This window comes from Aquarana catesbeiana, linkage group LG11 (assembly GCF_042186555.1).
Source record: "Aquarana catesbeiana isolate 2022-GZ linkage group LG11, ASM4218655v1, whole genome shotgun sequence".
NCBI classification, from domain to species: Eukaryota; Metazoa; Chordata; class Amphibia; order Anura; family Ranidae; genus Aquarana; species Aquarana catesbeiana.
The window spans coordinates 42,223,193-42,246,631 of record NC_133334.1 but is presented as its reverse complement, the minus strand read 5'-3'; the positions used below and the strand labels follow the sequence as shown (position 1 = coordinate 42,246,631).

The following is a 23,439-nucleotide window of genomic DNA, read 5'->3' as shown; positions in this document are numbered from 1 at the left end:
TACAGACATGCTATAGGAGAGGGTCAAAGACTACAGCCATGCTACATGAGATGGTCATATACTGTGGACATACAACAGGAGATGGTCAGAGACTACAGACATGCTACAGGAGATGGTCACAGATTACAGACATACTACAGGAGATGGTCACAGACTGTGGACATACTACAGGAGTTGGTCAGAGACTGTGGACATGCTACAGGAGATGGTCAGAGACTACAGCCATGCTACAAGAGATGGTTAAAGATTGGAAATATGCTTCAGGAGACAGTCATAAACTGGAGACACATTAAATGAGACCGCTAAAGATCACTATTACTGTACATATCATTGCTTCCACATTTGTGGTCTCTACAGCCCACGTACTACCGCATTTGATATTTTTCTCAGCAAGATCCATTATAAAAGATCAAAGGAAAAAACACTTAGTTGTAAAAGTAATAAACCAAACCTAGCCCCTTCGGTACGAAAAAAAAATCTATGACTTTAGATCAACTTTCTCATTTTTACATTTACCACCCTGACTGAGTGTTTCTATGTATTTCCTAATAGACCAATATCTTTGTACCCTGTGCCCTCTAAGGAGCTCCTGTGCCCTCCGGGGTGGGTCATCCTTTCTTGGGTCCCTGGCAACCTGACACTCTTGGTAAGACAGTTGATCATGAAGATACTCACAGCAGATGCTTTATTTACACTAGTATAATATGCCATTATGGTAAAAATAATGTTTTTTTTTTGTTTTGTGACTAATATATATTCTCTTTACCTCATTGCTATGTAATAATCAGCTTTTAATCATTATCTAACTGTATAATAAAGCTCCTGAAGAAGCGACTAATGTGGTCTGCAAAACATGTAGAGCAACCAACATACAGATGGTATCCATATTATAGTTGTCACATTGTAGTGCGACTGTAGAAGTGAAACTAATACTTGCTTGATGATCACTATTGGTTTTAATATGTAAAGGTCAAATGTTATATATGTATACTTTTGTAATAAACTTTTTTCAATATATTATCTACGACTGTCTATTGTCAGTTGGGATACGGTACCATTAAAGTCCATTATAGCCTACCCCTCTCAAATTGCACTTTATACTTTTGGGACGAAGGTACCACTTTTAAAACTATTACTGTTAGTGCACTCTTCTATAATAAACCAAACCATTTAGCTACTAGAAGCCATTCTGAAGAATATTTTTCTTTACTGGCTTGAGTAAACACCAAGATCACCCAAAGGCCGCACATAACGGTGAGTGAAAGTAAGGTTCCAGCAAGCTGTGAGAGACTGCAGACATGCTACAGGAGATTGTCAGAGACTACAGGCATGCTAGAAGAGATGGGGAGAAACTGTGAATATGCTACAAGAGATGGTCAGAGACTGATAAAATGGTACAGGAGATGGTCAGAGACTACAAGCATTCTGCAAGAGATGGTGGACATGCTACAAGACATTGTCAGTGACTGTGGACATGCTACAGGAGATAGTCAGAGACTACAGGCATGCTACAAGAGATAGTGGACATGCTGCAGGAGATGGTCAGAGACTATTGACATGCTACAGGAGATGGCCAGAGAAAACTGACATGCTACAGGAGATGGCCAGAGACTACTGACATGCTACATGAGATGGCCATAGATTACAGGCATGCTACAAGTGATGGTGGACATGCTACAGGAGATGGTCAGAGACTACAGACATGCTACAGGAGATGGCCAGAGACTACAGGCATGCAATAAGTGATGGTGGACATGCTACTGGAGATGGCCAGAGACTACAGGTATGCTATAAGTGATGGTGGACATGCTACAGGAGATGGTCGGAGACTACTGACATGCTACAGGAGATGGTCAAAGACTACAGGCATGCTACAAGAAATGGTAAAGATTGTGGACATGCTACAAGACTTTACACATGCTTTAGAAGTTGATGTAGACTGGGTAAATGTTTCAGTAGACAGTCATAGACTGGAGACATAATACATGAGATGGATAGAGATCACTACTTTTACATATCAATTCTTCCACATGTGTGCTCCCTACAGCCCCCTTACTACCACTGATATTTTTTCAGCACTATCCATTATAAAAAATCTGAGTAAAAAAACAGAGAGTACTTGAGGATGGACAACACGGCGTAGAATAATGTGAAAGAAGTAAAACAGACCATTTAACTACTAGAAGCCATTTTAAAGCAGAACTTCAGTCGTTTTTCATCTTTCCATCTAATAAATCTTCTGCCCTTGTTGTTGTTTTAACTTTGGATAGTAAAACATTTTTTTTTCTGCCAGTAAATATCTTATACAGCCCACTCCCTGTTTCTTGTCTGGTAAAAAGCCTAGGCTTATGACATCATGCACAGCTCTCTCACATTTGTGAGAGTTTGCCAGGAGGGGGGGGGGATTAGTCATAAGAGGGCCAATGGGAGCTGCAGAGCTGGAGGTGTGCCTTTGTGTGTCTGTGTAAATCCAGGAAGTGAACAGGCAGCAGCTTCAGCTGCCCACAGTTAAAATGATTGCAGCCATACTCAGTGGAGGGAGATTTCTGCAGAATATTTGGCAAGTACAGAATTACAGCATATATAAAATAATATGCAAAGTGGTTGGAGGGAAGCTTCAGAATGGCAAAGATATTTTTATTACAAATTATGTGAGCAGACTGCAGTTCCTCTTTATGGAATATATTCCTTTACTGGCTTGGGTGAGCACCAAAAATCCCATGGGTTGCACAACAAGTTGCAAAGGTCATATGTGGCCCCTGGGCCACAGGTTGGGCACCAGGGCTTTAGTGTTTAAGTTAATATTTAGGGATACGTTTGGGAGCGAGGCTAATGCCGCATACACACGATCGGATTTTCTGACAACAAATGTTGGATGTGAGCTTGTTGGCGGAAAGTCAGACCGTGTGTATGCTCCATCGGACATTTGTTGTCCGACTTTCCGCCAACAAATGTTGGCTAGCATGTTCTCAAATTTTCCGCCAACAAATGTGTGTTGTTGGACTTTCCGATCGCGTGTACACAAGTCCGTCGGACAAAAGTACAAACACGCATGCTCGGAATCAATGCTCACCAAACACAGCATTAGCAGAAGGAGCCCAAAGGGTGGCGCATGACTATTGAACTTCCTTTTTATCGGCTCGCCGTACGTCTTGTACGCCACTACGTTCGGAATTGATTGTTGGCCAACGGTGTGACCGTGTGTATGCAAGACAAGCTGGAGCCAACAACCTTGGAACAAAATTCCACGGTTTTGTTGTCGGAAAGTCCAATCGTGTGTACGGGGCATTAGAGTTTCTAAACCCAATAACAAAATGTTCAGTTGCAATTAACTATACAGGTTTCCTGATGTCTCCTATACAGGGGCTTGTGTGCAATATCTTAACATTTTCTTATATTTTTATTAAAGGAATGGACACAAAGCATGGAAATGTGTGGAGGGCAGGGGCGGACTGACCATTCGGGCACTGCCCGAGGGCCCTGGGCCACTAGGGGGCCCCATCAGGGTTGTCAGCCTCGGTAAAACCAGGGACAGTATGTATAAATCTGTGTTTTTTTACATCTGTCTGTGTATGCTGTATGATTGTATACTGTGTGTGTGTATACTGTGTGGCCCCATAATCTCCTATTTCCCGGGGGCCCCATGAGTTATCAGTCCGCCCCTGGTGGAGGGGGTAATTAAATATGATAAAGCACAGAATGCACACAAATATTGCTTTTCAAGAGAATGTGTAAAAGTTGAACTTTAGCTCTCTCTTACCATCACCATTTTCATCCACCAGTCGAAAGATTCTCTCACAAATATCATCCGGGCTCAGTAGTTGTGTGTCCTGGGCTCTCTTCCAATCTTTCTTAACGCTGTAAATTGACTGAAAACAAAGTTTATGCAATTCCTATTTATAACTCTGGCTTGCAGCACAAAAACTTTTTTAGGCCTATTACAGTATATTACCCCCCCCCCCCAAAAAAAAAAAATGCATAGAAGAGTTCCTCGTTCACTTCCGTTTAGAATACTAAACAAAATTAAATTGTATTTGTAGTGAAAACTATTTTTTACTTCAGATAAAGTAGTCAAGGATTAAAAACCTTGTCCTATTACATTTTGCTGTTTATGTCCTGTTGGGGAAATTCCATTCCTGTCTTCGAGACGCAAAAGGAAGATTGAAGAACGCTGAGAGGAATTTTCATATATTAAATATATATATATTATATTTATACAGTATCTCACAAAAGTGAGTACACCCCTCACATTTTTGTAAATATTTTATTATATCTTTTCATGTGACAACACTGAAGAAATGACACTTTGCTCCAATGTAAAGTAGTGAGTGTACAAGTTGTATAACAGTGTAAATTTGCTGTCCCCTCAAAATAACTCAACATACAGCTATTAATGTCTAAACCACTGGCAACAAAAGTGAGTACACCCCTAAGTGAAAATGTCCCAATTGGGCCCAAAGTGTGAATATTTTGTGTGGCCACCATTATTTTCCAGCACTGCCTTAACCCTCTTGGGCATGGAGTTCACCAGAGCTTCACAGGTTGCCACTGGAGTCCTCTTCCACTCCTCCATGATGACATCACGGAGCTGGTGGATGTTAGAGACCTTGCGCTCCTCCACCTTCTGTTTGAGGATGCCCCACAGATGTTCAATAGGGTTTAGGTCTGGAGACTTGCTTGGCCAGTCCATCACCTTTACCCTCAGCCTCGTTAGCAAGGCAGTGGTCGTCTTGGAGGTGTGTTTGGGGTCGCTATCATTTTGGAATACTGCCCTGTGGCCCAGTCTCCGAAGGGAGGGCCATGACACTCCCACCACCATGCTTAACTGCAGGCAAGACACACTTGTCTTTGTACTCCTCACCTGGTTGCTGCTCACACTTGACACTATCTGAACAAAATAAGTTTATCTTGGCCTCATCAGACCACAGGACATGGTTCCAGTAATTCATGTCCTTAAGGGGTTGTAAACCCTCGTGTTTTTTCACCTTAATGCATCCTATGCATTATGTAAAACTATTAGAATAGAATGGGGTACCTTGAGACTGTCCATAATTTTAAAGGGTGCCTTGACTGAAAAAAAGGTTGAGAAACACTGCTCTGGACTAAAAAAGTTAAGAGAGGCTGATTTTTTTTTTTTTTGGGGGGGGGGGGGGATATCTTTCACAAAATTTGCCAAATGAATTTAAAAACTCCTGATTTTCTAAGTTCCCTGGCTGTGTTGTTGATTCAACAGTTTCAATGCTTTCTTAATCATTGACCCAGAGCAAGTTTAGAGATAATAGATTCTGACTTTTCTCTAACTTTAATTTGTAACTTTTTCTGGTGTTCTGACAAGAAGTGTCCTCCTATCGGATAGTGTCTGCCCCGTACTGCGCAGGCGCAGCGCTTGCGCAGTACGGAGGACAAGGAGACGCCAAAAGTGTCCGAAGTTGATCAGCTGACCATCAGCTGTACACGGCGCTTGGGCACTTAATAGTGAAGGCTTTGTAACAGGGCCCCTCGCGGGCTCGCTTCGCTCGCCACACTTTGGGCACGGCCTCGCTACGCTCGGCATCTTTTTATTCTAACTCTATGTCCACTTGGATAGTGGGGCATGAACCTGGACACAGGGCACAATAAGTGCGCAGGCGCCGTGTACAGCTGTTGAACTTCGGAGACTTTCGGCGTCTCGTTTGTCCTACGTACTGCGCCTGCGCAGTACAGGGCGGACACTATCCGATGGGGGACAGTATTCGACAAGACACCGGCTCAGTGTGGACGGGCTTTGATTTCTTTGATTTCTGGAGTTACAGGGAAATTATCCATTACAAAGAATGGATAGTGGTTTTGCATATACACTATATTACCAAAAGTATTGGGACGCCTGCCTTTAAACACACATGAACTTTAATGGCATCCCAGTCTTAGTCCGTAGGGTTCAATATAGAATTGGCCCACCCTTTGCAGCTATAACGGCTTCAACTCTTCTGGGAAGGCTGTCCACAAGATTCTATGGGAATGTTTGACCATTCTTCCAGAAGCGCATTTGTGAGGTCAGGCACTGCCATTAAAGTTCATATGCGTGCAACAAGTTCCTTTTTGGAACACTTTGTTTTTAACAATCTCTATGTTTACCACAAATTCATATAGAAATACCACCATTGCGGTGATAAGGAAAGTGAAAGTAAATAAGACATTTTTCAGTAAATGTATTCTGTCATTCAACAGATTCAATCACATTTAATCTGTCACAAGTTGTGCCATTTGTCATACAACCACAATCCAATGAGTATCTATTACACTATTTATGCATTTCACAGCTGTGTTTTTTGTTTCAATTATTTTTATTGAAAGTTGCAAAACATTTTAGACATTTTGGAGTAAACTGTTTGCCATAGCTTAGTATAATTATACAACGTGTTCTTTGCAGAAAAGTAAATTATTTTCTTCCGGCCTGCACATCTGGTATCGTATTATTACAATTCCGAAAAAAACAAAACATTAACACAGCCAGTCAATATTTCTGTAGTCTAGAAGTTAATTATGAACATTTCCCGGCCCCCCCCGGGGAGGTGGGAGGGGGGGAACCACAGACCAAAGGAAAGGAGTAAAAGTAATAAGAAAGGAATTTCAGAGGGGAGTGCAATCCCTAAGATTGATTTGATTACTCCCTGATGTCTCACAGGGGGTCAGACAAGTATTTTACCCAGGGTACCCATATCTTGTCAAATAGGGTCCGTTTGTCCTGTAAGATCGCCAAGAGGCATTCATTTACCATGATCCATGTCAACTTATTTTTTACCAGATCGAATGGGATCATTGGTGTCTTCCATGATCTGGCAATTGCTATTCTGGCTGCTGTGAATATAAAGGCTACAAGTTTCCCTGCCTGTTTATGTGTGCCCTCTACCGGGTGACCTAGAAGAGCTTGTTGCAGTGATTTAATTAAATTCACCTGTTTAAGTGAGAAGATAAAATTGTAAAGACGGATCCAAAAACGTTTGACCTTGGGACTGGACCACCATATATGGCTCATCGTTCCTTCCAATCCGCACCTTCGAAAGCAGGAGGGCGAGGCCCCTGGAAGGAACAAGGCTATTCTTGTCGGTACCATGTACCATCTAAGCAAAACCTTGTAATTTGCTTTGATTAATGAGGTATTTATGTATGATTTTGACGCACACTGTGACGTTGTGGACCATTCGGCAAGAGTGAGTGGCTCACCTATATCTTGTTCCCACTTCTTCATGTAAAACAATTTTTCTGGGGTAGAGGTCAATATACTATAGATTTTGGAGATGAAGCCAGTGTGCTTACCAAATGATCTACATAAGTACTCCATGGAGGTGGATGTGGTTATATCGACTGCATGTTGCAAGGTGTGCAGAAAGTGCACTATTTGCACATAATGAAAAATTTCTGAATTTGGGAGGAGGTATTTCTCTTGAAGGGATCTTTGTGTTAGAATCCCCCTATGATCACAGAGATCAGCTATGCGTGTCAAACCCTTGTTTGTCCACCAAGCAAGGGACTGGAAATTGAGACCTGGGGTGAAATCTGGATTGCCCACTAGGGGGGTCATGGGAGTATGTGGGGATTTGAAATTATGGGATTTCGTCAGTTTATCCCTTTGGTTTAATAAAAATGATAATGTAGGACACATCGTGACTGGTCTGTCTTTTGGTTTCAGCCACATCAAGTGACTGATTGGTTTAGTGGGATGTAAAGTAGATTCAATTTTCATCCAGATGGGCGGGGGTGTTGAGGAGTGGAAGCGAATTAACTGTGCCAAATGCGCTGCATAAAAATATCTGGCTAAGTCCGGGACTCCCAAGCCACCCCTCATCTTAGGCGTATATAGGGTGCGCTTATTCACCCAAGATCTCTTATTTCCCCATATAAATTTCAAAACCTTGTTTTGGAATCTGTGTAAGTCTGGCATACGAATTGAGATAGGCAGTGTTCTGAATAGGTACAGTAACCTTGGCAAGACATTCATCTTAATCACATGCAGTCTACCGAACCACGACGGAGGATTATTAACCCATCGTTGGAGATCAGCCACCATCTTGTTGCATAAAGGGGGATAGTTTAACTGATACAGCTTATCTAGAGTGGGGGTTAGGAAGATTCCTAAATATGGGAGGGCTTTTGTCTGCCAATTAAATGGGAAGGATATTTGTAGTAGTGCTACTGTGTCCATGTCCAGTGAGAGGTTGAGGGCAATCGATTTCGAATGGTTGATGGAAAGACCCGAGATCATGGAGAAGTGGCGCAATGGTCGGTATAGGTTTTGTAGTGACGTGACCGGGGATGAAAGGAGCATGAGGATATCGTCAGCAAACATCGCACACTTGGGCTCCAGCCCACCACAATGTATGCCCTTTATGTCAGGATGATTCCTAATTTTGGTAGCCAAGGGTTCCAGGGCCCATAAAAATAGAATGGGAAATAGGGGGCACCCTTGGCGAGTTCCTCTATGGATATCTATTTGAGGTGAAGTGTATCCCCTAAAGTATAAAGAGTCTGCAACACCCCCAAAAATTTTGGGCCAAACCCGTAGCCTTTTAATGCATAAAATAGGTAGTCCCATGACAGGGAGTCAAAGGCCTTACAAAGGTCTAATGATGACAGCATGCTCTTCCTGGGTACACAATTGTTCCAATTGGACTGAACCGCTGATATGACATCTATTAATCGTCGGGTCTGATCAGGCGCTTGGCGATTGGGCACAAACCCCACCTGGTCATGATGGATGTAACTGGATAGGAAGGTATTCATTCGTTTTGCCAAAACTTTGGTCATCAATTTAAGATCTATGTTAATTAATGAAATTGGGTGATAGTTGGCACAGTCCCCATGGTCCCTCCCAGGTTTAGGGGTGACATGAATAAAGGCTGCATTTTCATATGTGGGTAAAGCCAAGCCTTTCTTCAGATCATTAAAAAAGGAGCATAGGTGGGGCACCAACAACTCCGAGAACTTCCTGTAATAATGACCCGAGAATCCATCAGGTCCGGGTGCCTTTAAGAGGTGTAGACTCTTGATAGCCACTTTGATTTCGCCCTCTGTAAAGTCTCCCTCCATCAGCTCAATATGATCGTTTGCTACCTTTGGTAAAGATATGTCCCTAAAGTACTTATCAGCTAGAGTTACGGGGAATGCGTTTGGGGAGGCATATCATTTAGAGTAGAAGGTGCAGAATTCCTGTACCACTAGTTGTGAATTCTGGGTCAATTTACCGTCTCTCAAGCACAATTTTGGTAGGGCTGGATTATATGGGCGAGGTGTGAGTTTCCTAGCGAATAGGGTGTTTGGCTTGTCTCTCAAGGTGTAGAATCGGTGTCTGGACCAGCGGAGTTTTTTCTCAGCTTTAGTAGTGAGACTAAGATTTAAAGCCGTGCGTGCTGCGTCGATTTTGTGTCTCAGTTTTTCTTCTGCTCTCGTATAAGGGCCTTTAGATCAGTCTCCTGTTATCGTATTGTTTGGGCATGTATGCGTTTGGTCCTAGAGGCTAGTTGGATTAACTGGCCGTGAATCCTGGCTTTGTGCGCTGCCCAGTTGATGCTCGGATTCGTATCAGTGGCTCGATTTTCGGCAAAGTATGGCCTTTTCAATTTTGGCGGATATAATAGGGTCGTTAAGTAGGGAGGCGTTAAGGCGCCATGTCGTTGGTTTCGGTTTTGTCCCCAAGTCTGATAAGCAGATTTGCACCGGGGAATGATCAGACCACGCCGTGGCCAATATTTTGGCTGATTTGATTGATGGGAGCAAGTGTGATAAGGTGAAAACATGATCAATTCGGGAGTAGGTTTTATGTACGTGAGAATAGTTTGTATAATCTGTGGTGGTCAGGTAGAGATCTCTCCAGACATCTATTAGGTTGTAAGAATGTAACAGCCTAGCCAGTTTACAGCCCTGCTTAGGAATGTGTTTCAAAACTGGTTTGTACATTACTGTCTCCGCCTATTATGGTCTGACCCTTTGCATGTGGGATTAGTGTCGCTAGCATGGTTTCAAAGAACTGTACATGTCCCCCGTTAAGGGCATAATAGGAAACTAAGGTTATGACCTGTTCATTGATTCTTCCAACTACTCCCTTCTTTATCTTTTATGACCATCTTAGGGATGAAGGGTGCGCGTTTAGCAATGCAAATCGCGACTCCTCCTTTTTTCTCTGGGCCACTGGAAAAGTAACCCGTGGGGTATCTGGCATTGAAGTATATGGGTGCCGAAGTCTGAGAAAAGTGGGTTTCCTGTAAGAGCACTACATCTGCACCCCAGGTATGATATTGGTGGAAGGCCTTAACCCTTTTGGTTGGTGAGTTTATGCCCTGCACATTATGGGAGACAAGAGTGAGCTTGGGTGATTGGGTACTCAACATGGTGGTTCGATAGACTGCATTTGCCTATTGTGGCTTTCCATCGTCTCATCTGAGATCCTGTTGCTCTGAGGTGGGACCACCGGGTTCGGAGCTTGGAGTGCACTTAGATAGAAAGCAAAAGAAAAGAAAGGAAAGAGTAGTAAGTTAGAACAATGTACCGCCACACTGGTTATCAGCGCGTCAAAAAAACTTCCAATACATATAAACAATGTAACGTCTCGTAATGTAATGTAGGTCAGTGACCTTTGGGAATTCAATGTTCCCATAATGTATCATGAGTTTGTCGCCCTCTAAGCGAGGCCGGACAAGCTCACCAAGAAGTGGCATGCGTTTCCTCCCCAGTTTCTCTCCACTTCTATTACTGTGAGGGAAAGATGTATCCGGGAAACAAAACCTCAACATACAGTAGATGTAACCAGGCACGTTTAGTGAATAAAGTAGAAAAACGGTATCTGGCCAAAGCGATTTTCTTTTTCAGCTTAGGACCAAGATGGGGAAGAGGGAAAAAAAAAAAGGGTATCACCCTGTCCCAGAACTGGATTAAGGTGTCCACTGCTCAGTTTCAAAACAATGCAAACCATAAGCATGTGCATGGAACGAGGATGAGAAAAACAACAAAAAAAAGGGGGGAAAAAGTCAAGGAGGAACAGAGTGTCCAACATCTGTCAGGTCTGGGTATCGGCAGTCAATGCCGCAACTCTGGATCAGAAGATCGGGATTCAGTTCAGCTTCATCTGTGTGCTCCCATGGCTGGGTCGGACCACTTGGATGAGGAGCGGCCTTGTTGGGACCATATGGGTGAAATCGGTCGTTCCCTTGCTTGCCGGGGAGAGGGGGATAGAGGTTCCCTAGTGATCAGTCCGAGGTCTAGCAGGATTTCCTCCCCATCTCGGAAATCGGCAAATGAATGTGTCTTACCCTTGTAGGCAAAGGAGAGACGGAAGGGAAAAGACCATCGATATTTTATGTGGCGATTGATTAGGTGCGACAATAGGGGCTTCAGTGCACATCTCTTCTGGATGGTCTGTTGAGAGATGTTCGCAAATATTTGGACTTCTTGGAATCCTGTAAAAGTGTGGTTTTATTAACACATCCCTGGGAAGGCCATCCGTTCTCAGGGCAATTAAGGCTCAATGCCCCCTGTCGAGCTCCAGATGATGAGGGGAAATTCCTGGGATCAGGTCCTGCATCAGGGTGTGTACTGCATCTTCCAGATCAGTGATCGATTCCGGCAATCCGCGCAGCCTAAAATTGTAGCATCTGGATCTATTCTCCAGATCTTCGATTGTTGTGTTGGCTTGGTCAAATTGGTCTTGCAGGGAGGAGATCATCCTAGAGGCTGCAATTAGTAGGCACAGAGGCTGCAATTGGTGGACACAGAGGCTGCAATTGGTGGGCACAGAGGCTGCAGTGGTGGGCACACAGAGGCTGCAATTGGTGGGCAAAGTGAGGCTGCATTCATGGGCACAGAGAAGCTGCATTTGTGGGCACAGCGAAGCTGCATTGGCGGGCACAGCGAGGCTGCATTGGTGAGCACAGTGAGGATGCATTGGTGGGCCCAGGGAGGCTGGATTGATGGGCACAGTGAGGCTGCAATGATGGGCACAGAGAGGCTGCAATGATGGGCACAGAGAGGCTGCATTAATGGGCACCATGAAGCTACAATGATGGGCACAGTGAGGCTGCAATGATGGGTACAGTGAGGCTGTAATGATGGGCATAGTGAGAATGCGAGGCTGTATTGATGGGCACCGCAAGGCTGCATTGATGAGCACGGCGAGGCTGCATTGATGGGCACGGCGAGACTGCATTGATGGGCACAGTGAGGCTGCATTTGATGGGCACTGATGAGGTTGCATTGATCTCTTGTATCACGTCTGCAGACTCTGGACATCTCTTGTACTATGTCTCCAGTCTCTGACCATTTTAAGTATGATCTCCTGTACCATGCCCGCAGCTTCTGACACCTCCTGTATCATGTCTGCAGCCTCTGACATCTACTGTATCATGTCTGCAGCATCTGACATCTACTGTATCATGCCTGCAGCCTCTGACCATCTCTTGTATCATGCCTGCAGCCTCTGACCATCTCTTGTATCATGTTCTCAGTCTCTACCCATCTCTTGTATCATGTCTGCAGTCTCTAGCCATCTCTTGTATTCTGTCCTCAGTCTCTAAACATAACTTGTATCATGTCCGCAACCTCTGACCATCTCCTATCTTATATCATGTCTGCAGTCACTGAGGGAGAGTCTGGAGAGTGGGAGTGCTGCCAGGATGGGGGTCATGGGAGAAGTCAGATGTGTGTGGACTGTGGAGAGGAGACTATAGGATAAAACCAGAGCCACCAACCTGGAGCTGTCTAACAGCTCTGCACAGTGCACCTGAGAGGAGGTCAGTGACAGAGCCGCCAGGCAAGTCTGAGGGGAGGTCACTGATGTAAGGGGGGGAGTGAATACAATAATATAAGGGGGCACTGATATAAAGGTTCCCCCTTATATCATTCTTTCTGCGGAAGGTGGTCTCTGGAAAACACGTTCCTGGTGTGCCCCTTGATGATGGACCAATTTTACCACTGTTAACTGGAATTTGCTTTTATATATATCTTCTGATCCGGCGCCATCTTGGGAGAGGGGGTCTGACGTGCTGCAGGTACCTGGTGCTCCGAGTGGGTCGTATGGGGGTAGCACTGCTGGGGTTTTTTTTGCCGTCCCCGCTGCCCTCCGATGCATCGTATGGTCTGGTGCCCGGGAAGGTGCTTACTGCACCCCGATTGCTGATTGTGGCTAGGAAAGCCCGGCGGCGAGCGGAGCTCGGTCAGATCATGTCCGCTCCTGGCGCCACGCGCATGCGCACTCCACAGCTGTGTTTTAATTTCAAACTAGCAATTGTAGCTCTGAACTCCTATTCAAATTTATTCAGACTAACAACTGCTTTGCTGAAAAAAAAAAAATCAATTTGTTTACAGAGAAAAATAGCTCAAGCTGAGAGGTACACACATACAACTAAATAAGTCATTCATCCTGTTACCTATTGTGTTCCAACAGCTCTTTTGAAGTTTGAATAATAGAGAGAGGCAAACCGCATTTGCTTTTTTAACGCCTCATCCACACAGCAAATTTGGCTGTGGTCTGTGACCAGGATCCCAGGTGTATGCAGACAGTCACAGCTGGGAAGTCTCACAAAGCAATGACAGGCTGACAACTACCGCAGCTGTCACTTGCGGCCCATCCATAAATTCCAATGGGTTTTTTTTTTTGCTTTTTTTTCTAGAAGCACGTAATTAGAGCCAGAGGCTCTAGCTGACTATAAAAAAGGATGAACTCGGGGTGCACTGCGCCATGAGCCCACCCAGTTGTGTGACAATAGCGAATTAATATCCACTGATTCTCCTCCCGGCCATTCAGGAACCTGGTCCTGAGACCCGTCACCCGATTGGCTGGGAGGAGGATAGGCTGAGGGGAGGGGAGGAGAGGGAGTGCTGACTGATCAGAGACCGTCCTGCTCCTGGGCTACTCATGGACTTTCCCAGAGCCTCCGGCCGCCGCTCTTACTGGATGGTGTTCGGACTGTAGCTGGGGCAGGACCTGTCTTCTGCAGCAGATCGAGGTTAGCGCATGCAGTTGGCGATCAGCCCTCTTCACCAGGGACATCGCTGGGTACACTGCTGGGGAGGGAATCCGTGTAAGTGCTGCTGGTCCCCACATCTGGCCATTGGAGATGGAAGTCCCAGCAGTGGGTGTGTGTCACTTGTCAGCTGGCACCAGGTTGAATAGCTGCCCAGTGCCCTGTGTAATTAGCAATCTGTGCTGGTGACAGAAGAGCTGTGCCTTTCATCTGGGACCCGACCGCCACCTTCCCATCCGTCTCCCCCTGAGTGGGGGGTGTCTGGCATTAGTTTGAACCCCCCCAAATATTTAGCACCAGCCGCCACTGCCTATGATTAGGGACAGATGATTGTCCTTGGACACAGGCTGCATGCAGGTAATTTTTTCATGTGTGATTATTTTCGCACATTTGAACTCCGGGGCTGCTGAGCGCAGTTTTCCGCAAGATGCTTGCAGCACAGCAGCCGATTTGTCCATGTGCATGAGGCCCTAACATTCTCTTTAATTCCAAATAATGTAGCAGCCTTTGCACTCCCCCACTATGCTGGAGCCAAAAGCCCCTTGCCCCTGATTTTATTATTTTTTATATTTTTTTTTTCATACATACCTTTATCTAAGTATCTTTTGTACATTCACGTTACAAAAGACATCACAGGTCCTCATTCTCTTCTTTTGTCCTAGTGGCTGGTCCTTTCACGGGTCACTGTAGCGTTCTCCTGTAAGCCCAAGCCGTTATGATGATGCACCCAACACCTGGGCTCCCAGAAAGTGGATTCAATGATATTGGCACCATTTAACCCAGAGAGGGAGTACCACTGGATTTTAGAGCAATGTGTTTGTGGGGGACAGCGTTAGTGAGGAGGTGAATGAAGCAGTTTTTTTTTTGTTTTAAAAAGTGTTGGGCAATATTTTTTTTTTTTTACGTTGGAATTTGGCTTTAATATTTTTTATAAACAATGGGTAATCTGAATATTAAGCCGCCCTTAATTCAAAACTACCCCCACTGCGCCAGTGGATAGAGTATAAAACAATCAGGAATGAGGCCCAGTGAATGGCCCACTCGATGTGCAACAAAATATATATATATAACTCACTCAATAAAAAGTGAAAGAGAGCTGCCCCTTTAAATGGTTATCAACATTAAAAATTATCTGATCTCATATATCCTTTTAACCCAACGAACCTTCTCCTAGATACATAAGAGCAAATAAGAGGCGCTCACATCCCTAGTGTTAAAAATCACATGTGCTGTAATCCAATCAAATAATAAATAAGTTCATGCATAAGCTTAATGGTATAAACCAGCTCTGATTAAACCATACAATAATACATCCAATGTGTAAGTGAACAAAGCTGTGACAGCAGAATAATATTAAATGGCCAAAAATCCCCAAACAATGTGATTCACAAAAATAGGTGATAATAAGTGCAAACCAAATTGTAAATAAATTACAAAAAATTGTGTTTTACAAAAAATAATTTTACAAAAAATATTTCTTTGAAACATGAAAAATCAGTCCTTAAAAATCTTGTGACAAAAAATTAATGTATATAACGTGATTAATTTGTGACAAAAGAAATAATCGCACAAATCTTCTAAGGTGCAGTGATCTTGAAAGTGCTGAACTCCACGTGCCTTTCACCTCACCAACGTGAAACGTGAATCCACTCCCAAAGGAATCTCACTCACCGAATAATTTTGCCAGCACTCTCATGCACGGCAAAAAACGCTTAGTAGCCACACTCCAGAATTATCCAATAAGCAGTAATTCCACAGTGTTTAGAATAATTCCACATGTAAAAAAATTGAAGAACTCACATAGCGTAAACCAGCACGGCACGTTTATTTAAAACCACTACAATCTTCAATGGAAACACTCACATTTTAAAAGATATAAACCAGCAGTAAAAACCATGTGATTCACAGCAACTTCAAATTTTGTGGATACACTCAGAACAACAGGTGGTCACGGCGGACCCAAGGTGTGTGGATGCTAGGACTCACGGTCTCTCTCACCCCCCCTCTGTAGCGCGCCGTGCAGTAACAAACTCTCCTCCGTATAGTGCGACTCTCAGCGTTGCTCGTCACATCTCATAGCCACGCCCCCGACATGTTTCGTCATAGATTAGACTTATTCATGGGATAGGCCAATCCCATGAATAAGTCTAATCTATGACGAAACATGTCGGGGGCGTGGCTATGAGATGTGACGAGCAACGCTGAGAGTCGCACTATACGGAGGAGAGTTTGTTACTGCACGGCGCGCTACGGAGGGGGGTGAGAGAGACCGTGAGTCCTAGCATCCACACACCTCGGGTCCGCCGTGACCACCTGTTGTTCTGAGTGTATCCACAAAATTTGAAGTTGCTGTGAATCACATGGTTTTTACTGCTGGTTTATATCTTTTAAAATGTGAGTGTTTCCATTGAAGATTGTAGTGGTTTTAAATAAACGTGCCGTGCTGGTTTACGCTATGTGAGTTCTTCAATTTTTTTACATGTGGAATTATTCTAAACACTGTGGAATTACTGCTTATTGGATTATTCTGGAGTGTGGCTACTAAGCGTTTTTTGCAGTGCATGAGAGTGCTGGCAAAATTATTCGGTGAGTGAGATTCCTTTGGGAGTGGATTCATGTTTCACGTTGGTGAGGTGAAAGGCACGTGGAGTTCAGCACTTTCAAGATCACTGCACCTTAGAAGATTTGTGCGATTATTTCTTTTGTCACAAATTAATCACGTTATATACATTAATTTTTTGTCACAAGATTTTTAAGGACTGATTTTTCATGTTTCAAAGAAATATTTTTTGTAAAATTATTTTTTGTAAAACACAATTTTTTGTAATTTATTTACAATTTGGTTTGCACTTATTATCACCTATTTTTGTGAATCACATTGTTTGGGGATTTTTGGCCATTTAATATTATTCTGCTGTCACAGCTTTGTTCACTTACACATTGGATGTATTATTGTATGGTTTAATCAGAGCTGGTTTATACCATTAAACTTTAATATTTTTTATGCATTGGAATAGAAAACATGGTTCTTATAAATTGTATTATTACCTGAATAATCTCCTTCAGCTCCTTCTTGTCTACACAACCATTTCCATCCTTATCGTATATTTTAAAAGACCACTTCAACTTATGTTCCAGCTTCCCCCGCAGAGCGAGATTCAAGGCAGCCACGTATTCCAGGAAATCTATTGTGTTATCCTGGGATGGAAAGAAATTGTGGATACATATCAGGTCTTCTAAAACACAGCTGTAAGAGCCAATCTCACCAAGAACCTTCAAATGGAATAAGTCTAAATCCCTGTACACACGACCGGTTTTTCCGACGGGGTTCCGACGGTTCCGACGGAATTCCGCTCAAGCTGTCTTGCATACACACGGTCACACCAAATTTCGACCGTCCAAAACGCGGTGACATTCAACGCGTAGGATGGGACTAGCAGATGGAAGTTCAATAGCCAGTAGCCAATAGCTTCCGTCTCGTACTTGCTTCAGAGCATGCGTCGTTTTTGGTATGTTGGAACAGCATAAATTCCCAATTGGAATTGGTTCAGTAGGAAAAATTTAGAACATGTTCTCTTTCTAGGTCCGTCAGAATTTTCGATGTAAAAAGTCCGATGGGGCATACACACGATTGGAATATACGATGAAAAGCTCCCGTCAGACTTTTTCTGTCGGACATTCCGCTCGTGTGTACACGGCATAAGGGGTTGATTTACTAAAGGCAAATAGACTGTGCACTTTCCAAAGTGCAGTTGCACACTGCAAGAGCAGTTGCTCCAGAGCTTTGTAAATGAGCAAAAGCTCTGCTGATTCCATCATCCAATCATGTGCAAGCAAAAATGCAATTTTTATTTCTTATTTTCCTTGCACGTGATTGGGTACTTTTTGCAGAGTAAAGCTTTACCTAATTTACTAAGCTCTGTAACAGCAACTGCACTTGCAGAGCGCAACTGCAAAGTGCACAGCCTATTTGTCTTTAGTAAATCAACCCCTAAGATTCACACTTGCATTTTCATGCTTTTGTTGTGTGTTTTAATGTGTTTTCATGTATTTTTGTGATGCGCTTTCATGCATTTTTTTATGCACCCCATTGAAGTCTAAGTTGTAAAAAATGCACTAAAAGGAGCACGTACATCTTTTCACAAGCTGCACAGAATCACATTTCATGGGTATAAAAAGATCCCATAGACAATAACATGATTCCTCTTTTTCGTGCATTGTCACAAGACAAATGACACAGCTGCACAGGTTTAAAAGGAGAACAAACTTGCCCCAGTATTCTGCACAGGTCAGCTAACAAATGAATGCAGTACATGCACAGAAGTTCCCTTCCTTTTCTATGGAGACTGGTTACAAAGATTTACAGTTTTCTCTAATTTGTAAGGCAGGGGTCTCCAATGTTTGGCCCACCTGCCACATGTGGCTCAAGGTGGACACAATCGTAAAATTACTTAAAAATATTGAATTCTTTTTTTTTTTAAGCTTTTGTAAAAATGCATTTAGACTTAACGAATACATGCGGCCGAAGAAAATTTTGACAGTGTCCCTTTACTGGACTTTTATTAGTTTTATCTTCAGAAAGAAAAGCATCCCACTCTTCACAATTATGCCTTATTCGTGTCATAAGCTTTCGCAGCACCTATATTTGTGGGCAACTATTTTCAAGGATGAAGCACATGTAGGGCAAAATTAGAACCAAAATATCCGATGAGCACTTTGAGAATTCATTGAGAATTTCTACTCCAACCAGATATCAATTCGTTAGTTTATCAAAATCAAATAAAATATCGCACTGGTTTTATGTTGCCCTCTTTCACTTTTATAATAAAAAAGTATTACAAAAAATATATAAAATAAATATATAAATATAAATAAATAAATATATATTATATATATATATATATATATATCTATATCTATATCTATATCTATATCTATATCTATATAGATATAGATATAGATATAGATATATATCTATATCTATATCTATATAGATATATATATATAAAATTATTATTATAAAAAATGAAGATTTATTACTCAGGTAGGTACATTATCTATATCAGTGATTGTCAAGTTGTGATCTGCCTGACTTTTTCTGCTCATCAGTTATCCTTATTGTTGGTGTATTTTAATGCGTGGTCCAAGACTATTCCTTTTCTTTCAGTGTGGCCCAGAAGGGTCAAAAGGTTGGACACCCCTGTTGTAAGGGCTCTTTCACAAGGGCAGCTGGGGGGTATTAAAAACAATTGGCTGGGCTGCAGTTTTACCTCTCACCCGAATCCTATTATTACAGCCAGATAGGGCTGTACACATGCCATGACATTTTTTAACTCGGCTTGCAGAGTTTGACAGGTGGCACCAACTGATAAAACTTGCCCATTGAGTACAATGGGGCTACACTGCAACGGCAAGCCAAATGCTAAGCTCATTGCGGCATGGACCCACATTGTTAAACTGGTGCTTGGCAAATAAGAAAAAAATGTGGAAAAAATAAAACAGTTATCAAAAGGCAGCTGTGGTGACTCTTGAATGCCTGTTAGCCTCTTTAAAAAATGCGGCCCACCACATTGCCTCATGTCTGCTAGAAACGTAAGAGAATCTGATCAAGTTACAAAAAATAAATGAATGCAAAAGGTTATAGTTTTTCCCTTAAAGTCCAAACCCAAGCAACATATTTTTCTTATAAAGGAATGTGGAATTAAACCTCTGTTTATTGCAAAGCAGAGCATGGTATATGCTTCAGATGTGCCATGGGGAAGACCGACTCCCCATGGCACATCTCAAATGATTCCGCTGCCCCTCTGAAATATACCAAAACCATGCTTTGCATTCTGGGTCAATTGTGAGTGCATTACTATGGGGGTTATTTACGAAAGGCAAATCCACTTTGCACTACAAGTGCAAAGTACAAGTGCAAAGTGCACTTGAAATTGCACTGAAAGCTATAGATCGCTGTAGATCTGAGGGCGACATGCAAGGAGAATAAAAAACAGCATTTTAGCTTGCACATGATTGGATGATAAAATCAGCACAGCTTCCCCTCATTTCAGATCTACCCCTCAGAATTTTCAAGTGCACTTTCAGTGCAATTTCAAGTGCACTTTGAACTTGTAGTTTGCACTTGTAGTGCAAAGTGACTTTGCCTTTCGTAAATAACCCCCTATATGTTTACTTAATAAATACCCATTGGGGGTTATTTATGAAAGGCAAATCCACTTTGCACTGCAAGTGCACTTGGAAGTAAAGTCGCTGTAGATCCGAGGGGGACATGCAAAGAAAATAAAAAACAACATTTTAGCTTGCACATGATTGGATCATAAAATCAGCAGAGCTTCCACTCATTTCAGATCTTCCTATTAGATTTAGAGCGACTGTTCTTCCAAGTGCACTTTCAAGTGCACTTGCAGTGCAAAGTGGTTTTTCCTTTAGTAAATAACCCCCATTATCCCGTGCGTGGGTTTATTTATCTTTTTTTCTGATTTGCATGTCTCTGGAGCTTCCCCATTGGCCACCCAGCAACACTGGACTCTGGTATAGATTAGCTGTACATTGTTTAGGGCCTGGGCACCCATGACCATTCAAATATGAATCTACACTGTCTATGGTGCCTTATTGTGCACTGCAGTACAAGAGGTTGCATTCTATTGTGCATTTTATTGCCTAGTCATTTTTTTAAATTCATTTCAGTCATATACCTATTGATATATTTTTTATTTGCATCATTTTTTCCCCATTCCTTTTAATACTATCATACATTATACACTACAAATCATATATATTTTACTTTTGTTTACACTGGCCTTTTGCGATGTGCGCTTAGCTGTGCTATCATCCAAAGATGATAGCTAACTATCAAACCCATTGCTGATAAAGACACTTAAGCCAGCCATAGACAGTTCAAACCATGCATGAACAAGCTTAATGTACCCAAGTTAATCAATCAATCAGTACAACCAGCCTGTTGGTTTTTACAAGCGATTATTGGTAGCAGCTGTTATAGCCACTAGCAATAATCACTGTGTTATCCCGGTGGGGACTCCCCCGACTTGGAGAACACAATGGCTCCACGGGAGGGATTCCCCCATCAGCACTGACCGTGATGATGGGGAAATTGGGCTATTTACTTAGAGCTTGGCCGGCCTTAGTTGGCATGCTCTTTTAGGGAACAGGAAGAGCAAACATTTAGAAATTTTAAAGTTTAAACTTTTTTTTAGTCCTCGATAGAGAAGTGAGGGATTAGAACACCTGTTAGGTATTTATTATTGATGCCTGTTCCTCTATTAGGGAGAATCACTGTTTTTACTGGTGACCATTATGACTGGATGTGAAAGTGAAAGAAAATTCTAAAATTTGGGTTGTCACCAGAACAGTAATAAAAGGGAAATCTAACAATGGGAACACCGTTTGTTCACACTGGTGACAACCAGAGATTTTCCTCACTTTGGTAGGATCTCCTCTTACATAGTAGGTGAGGTTGAAAAAAGACACAAGTCCATCAAGTCCAACCTCTGTGTGATTATATGTCAGTATTACATTGTATATCTCTGTATGTTGCGGTTGTTCGGGTGCTTATCTAATAGTTTCTTGAAACTATCAATGCCCCCTGCTGAGACCACCGCCTGTGGAAGGGAATTCCACATCCTTACCGCTCTTATGCCCCTTACACACGATCGGAATTTCCGTCGGAAAAACCTCAAATGTTTTTTCCGACGGAATTCCGCTCAAGCTTGCCTTGCATACACACGGTCACACAAAAGTTCTCTGAACTTTCGACCGTCAAGAACGTGGTGACGTACAACACTATGACGAGCCGAGAAAATGAAGTTCAATGCTTCCGAGCATGCGTCGAATTGTTTCCGAGCATGCGTAGGAATTTTGCGCGTCGGAATTGCTACAGACGATTGGAATTTCTGATAGGAACTTTTTCCGTTGGAAAAATAGAGAACATGCTCTCAATCTTTTGTTGGCGGAAATTCCGCCAGCAAAAGTCCGATGGAGCATATACGCGGTCGGAATTTCCGGCCAAAAGCTCACATCGGATTTTGCTGGGGGAATTTCCAGTCGTGTGTAATGGGCATTACAGTTACAGTTACATTTCCAGTTGTGGCTATGGGACAAGAAGTAAAAGGGAAATCTCCCCAGAAAACTGTCATATAACTTTTTTCTTGTCTTTAGTTCTACTTTAAATGATTTCCATTATTGGTTTTCTTAGGCTTTCATCGCCCATAGGGTTCCTTCCTCTGGGAGTGATAAAAATGGTTCTACAATTATTTAGCTTGTACTCTGTAGTTGCAGAATTATTATATAAAGAATTTACCTTGTACTTACCCCATTTCTGTCAAAAGAGGTAAACACTCGATCGATAAACTGAGATTGTTCGTTATTAGTCGAAATTCCAAAGAATCTTTTACATTCATGCAAATATAAAGCTCCGCTGGGGCACTCCGTGACAAACTTCTTGTACATTTCCTGCAAGTCTGCTACATCAATTTCTTCCTTAGCAGAACTCTGGTTTTGTCCCATAATGAAGTGACCGGCTTATTTATTGTTACCAGACCATGGTGTCCCCAGTATACCTGAGCTAGACTTGATGCTGCAGGCAGCCAATGAAATTCTTTGAGGAACCTCCAGCCTTTAATGACAGTGACCTAGTGAAACTGACCAAATCTGATAAAATGTGCACATTGGCTGCTTCTTTTCATGATCCACCTATAATCCCTTCAGTGATCCGCAGCTAGAAAAAGAAAATGCCCTTGAGAAAGAATTATTTTCCTTTTCTAGGTGATTGTATATCTTATTATCCAGCCAAAAGACTTTACATGTGACTTCTGCTAATAAAGGAAATTGCAGTTGACTAGTTCAGCATTTCTCAACCTTTTTTTACTTGTGTGCAAAATCTCAAGGCACCCAGTCAAAAAGTCTAAAAAACATAAATGTTATCAGATGGAAACCTGAGCCTGGGATGATGCCCACAACCACCTTTATGAAATGAACTTTACATCAGAAGCCCCTGTAGTGCTGCTGGAAAATGACTGACCCCAAAGGTTGCCCTGCCCTTGCCATCCACCCGACATCTCTGACACCCTGGGTTCGGACATACACTATAATACCAAAAGTGTTGGGACGCCTGCCTTTACACGCACATGACCTTTAATGGCATCCCAGTCTTAGTCCGTAGGGTTCAATATTGAGTTGACACACCCTTTGCAGCTATAACAGCTTCAACACTTCTGGGAAGGCTGTCCACAAGGTTTAGGAGTGTATCTATTTGTGAAGTCGGGTACCTGTGGGATCCCTCTAGAAACTGGAAATCACTGTATATACACCAAAACTCCAATGATCTCCACTAGCCTGACCTCAACCCGACAGAACACCTTTGAGATGAATTTGAGTGGAGACTGCGAGCCAGGCCTTCTCGTCCAACATCAGTGCCTGACCTCACAAA

The 23,439-nt window shown here is 42.7% G+C and overlaps 1 protein-coding gene across 1 annotated transcript in view; it reads right to left on the bottom strand.

The window, feature by feature from the left end:
- The window catches only part of LOC141111972 (guanylyl cyclase-activating protein 2-like), a 29,413-nt gene extending 6,608 nt beyond the window's left edge, over nt 1–22,805 (bottom strand). The window contains exons 1-3 of the mRNA XM_073604219.1: nt 22,323–22,805; nt 17,040–17,189; nt 3,761–3,869 (exon numbers count right to left, since the gene is read on the bottom strand). Of these exons, the coding sequence (XP_073460320.1) occupies nt 3,761–3,869; nt 17,040–17,189; nt 22,323–22,517 (454 nt within the window). The 5' untranslated portion in view covers nt 22,518–22,805. The remainder of the gene's footprint in view (nt 1–3,760; nt 3,870–17,039; nt 17,190–22,322) is intronic.
- Nucleotides 22,806–23,439: the final 634 nt, after the last annotated feature.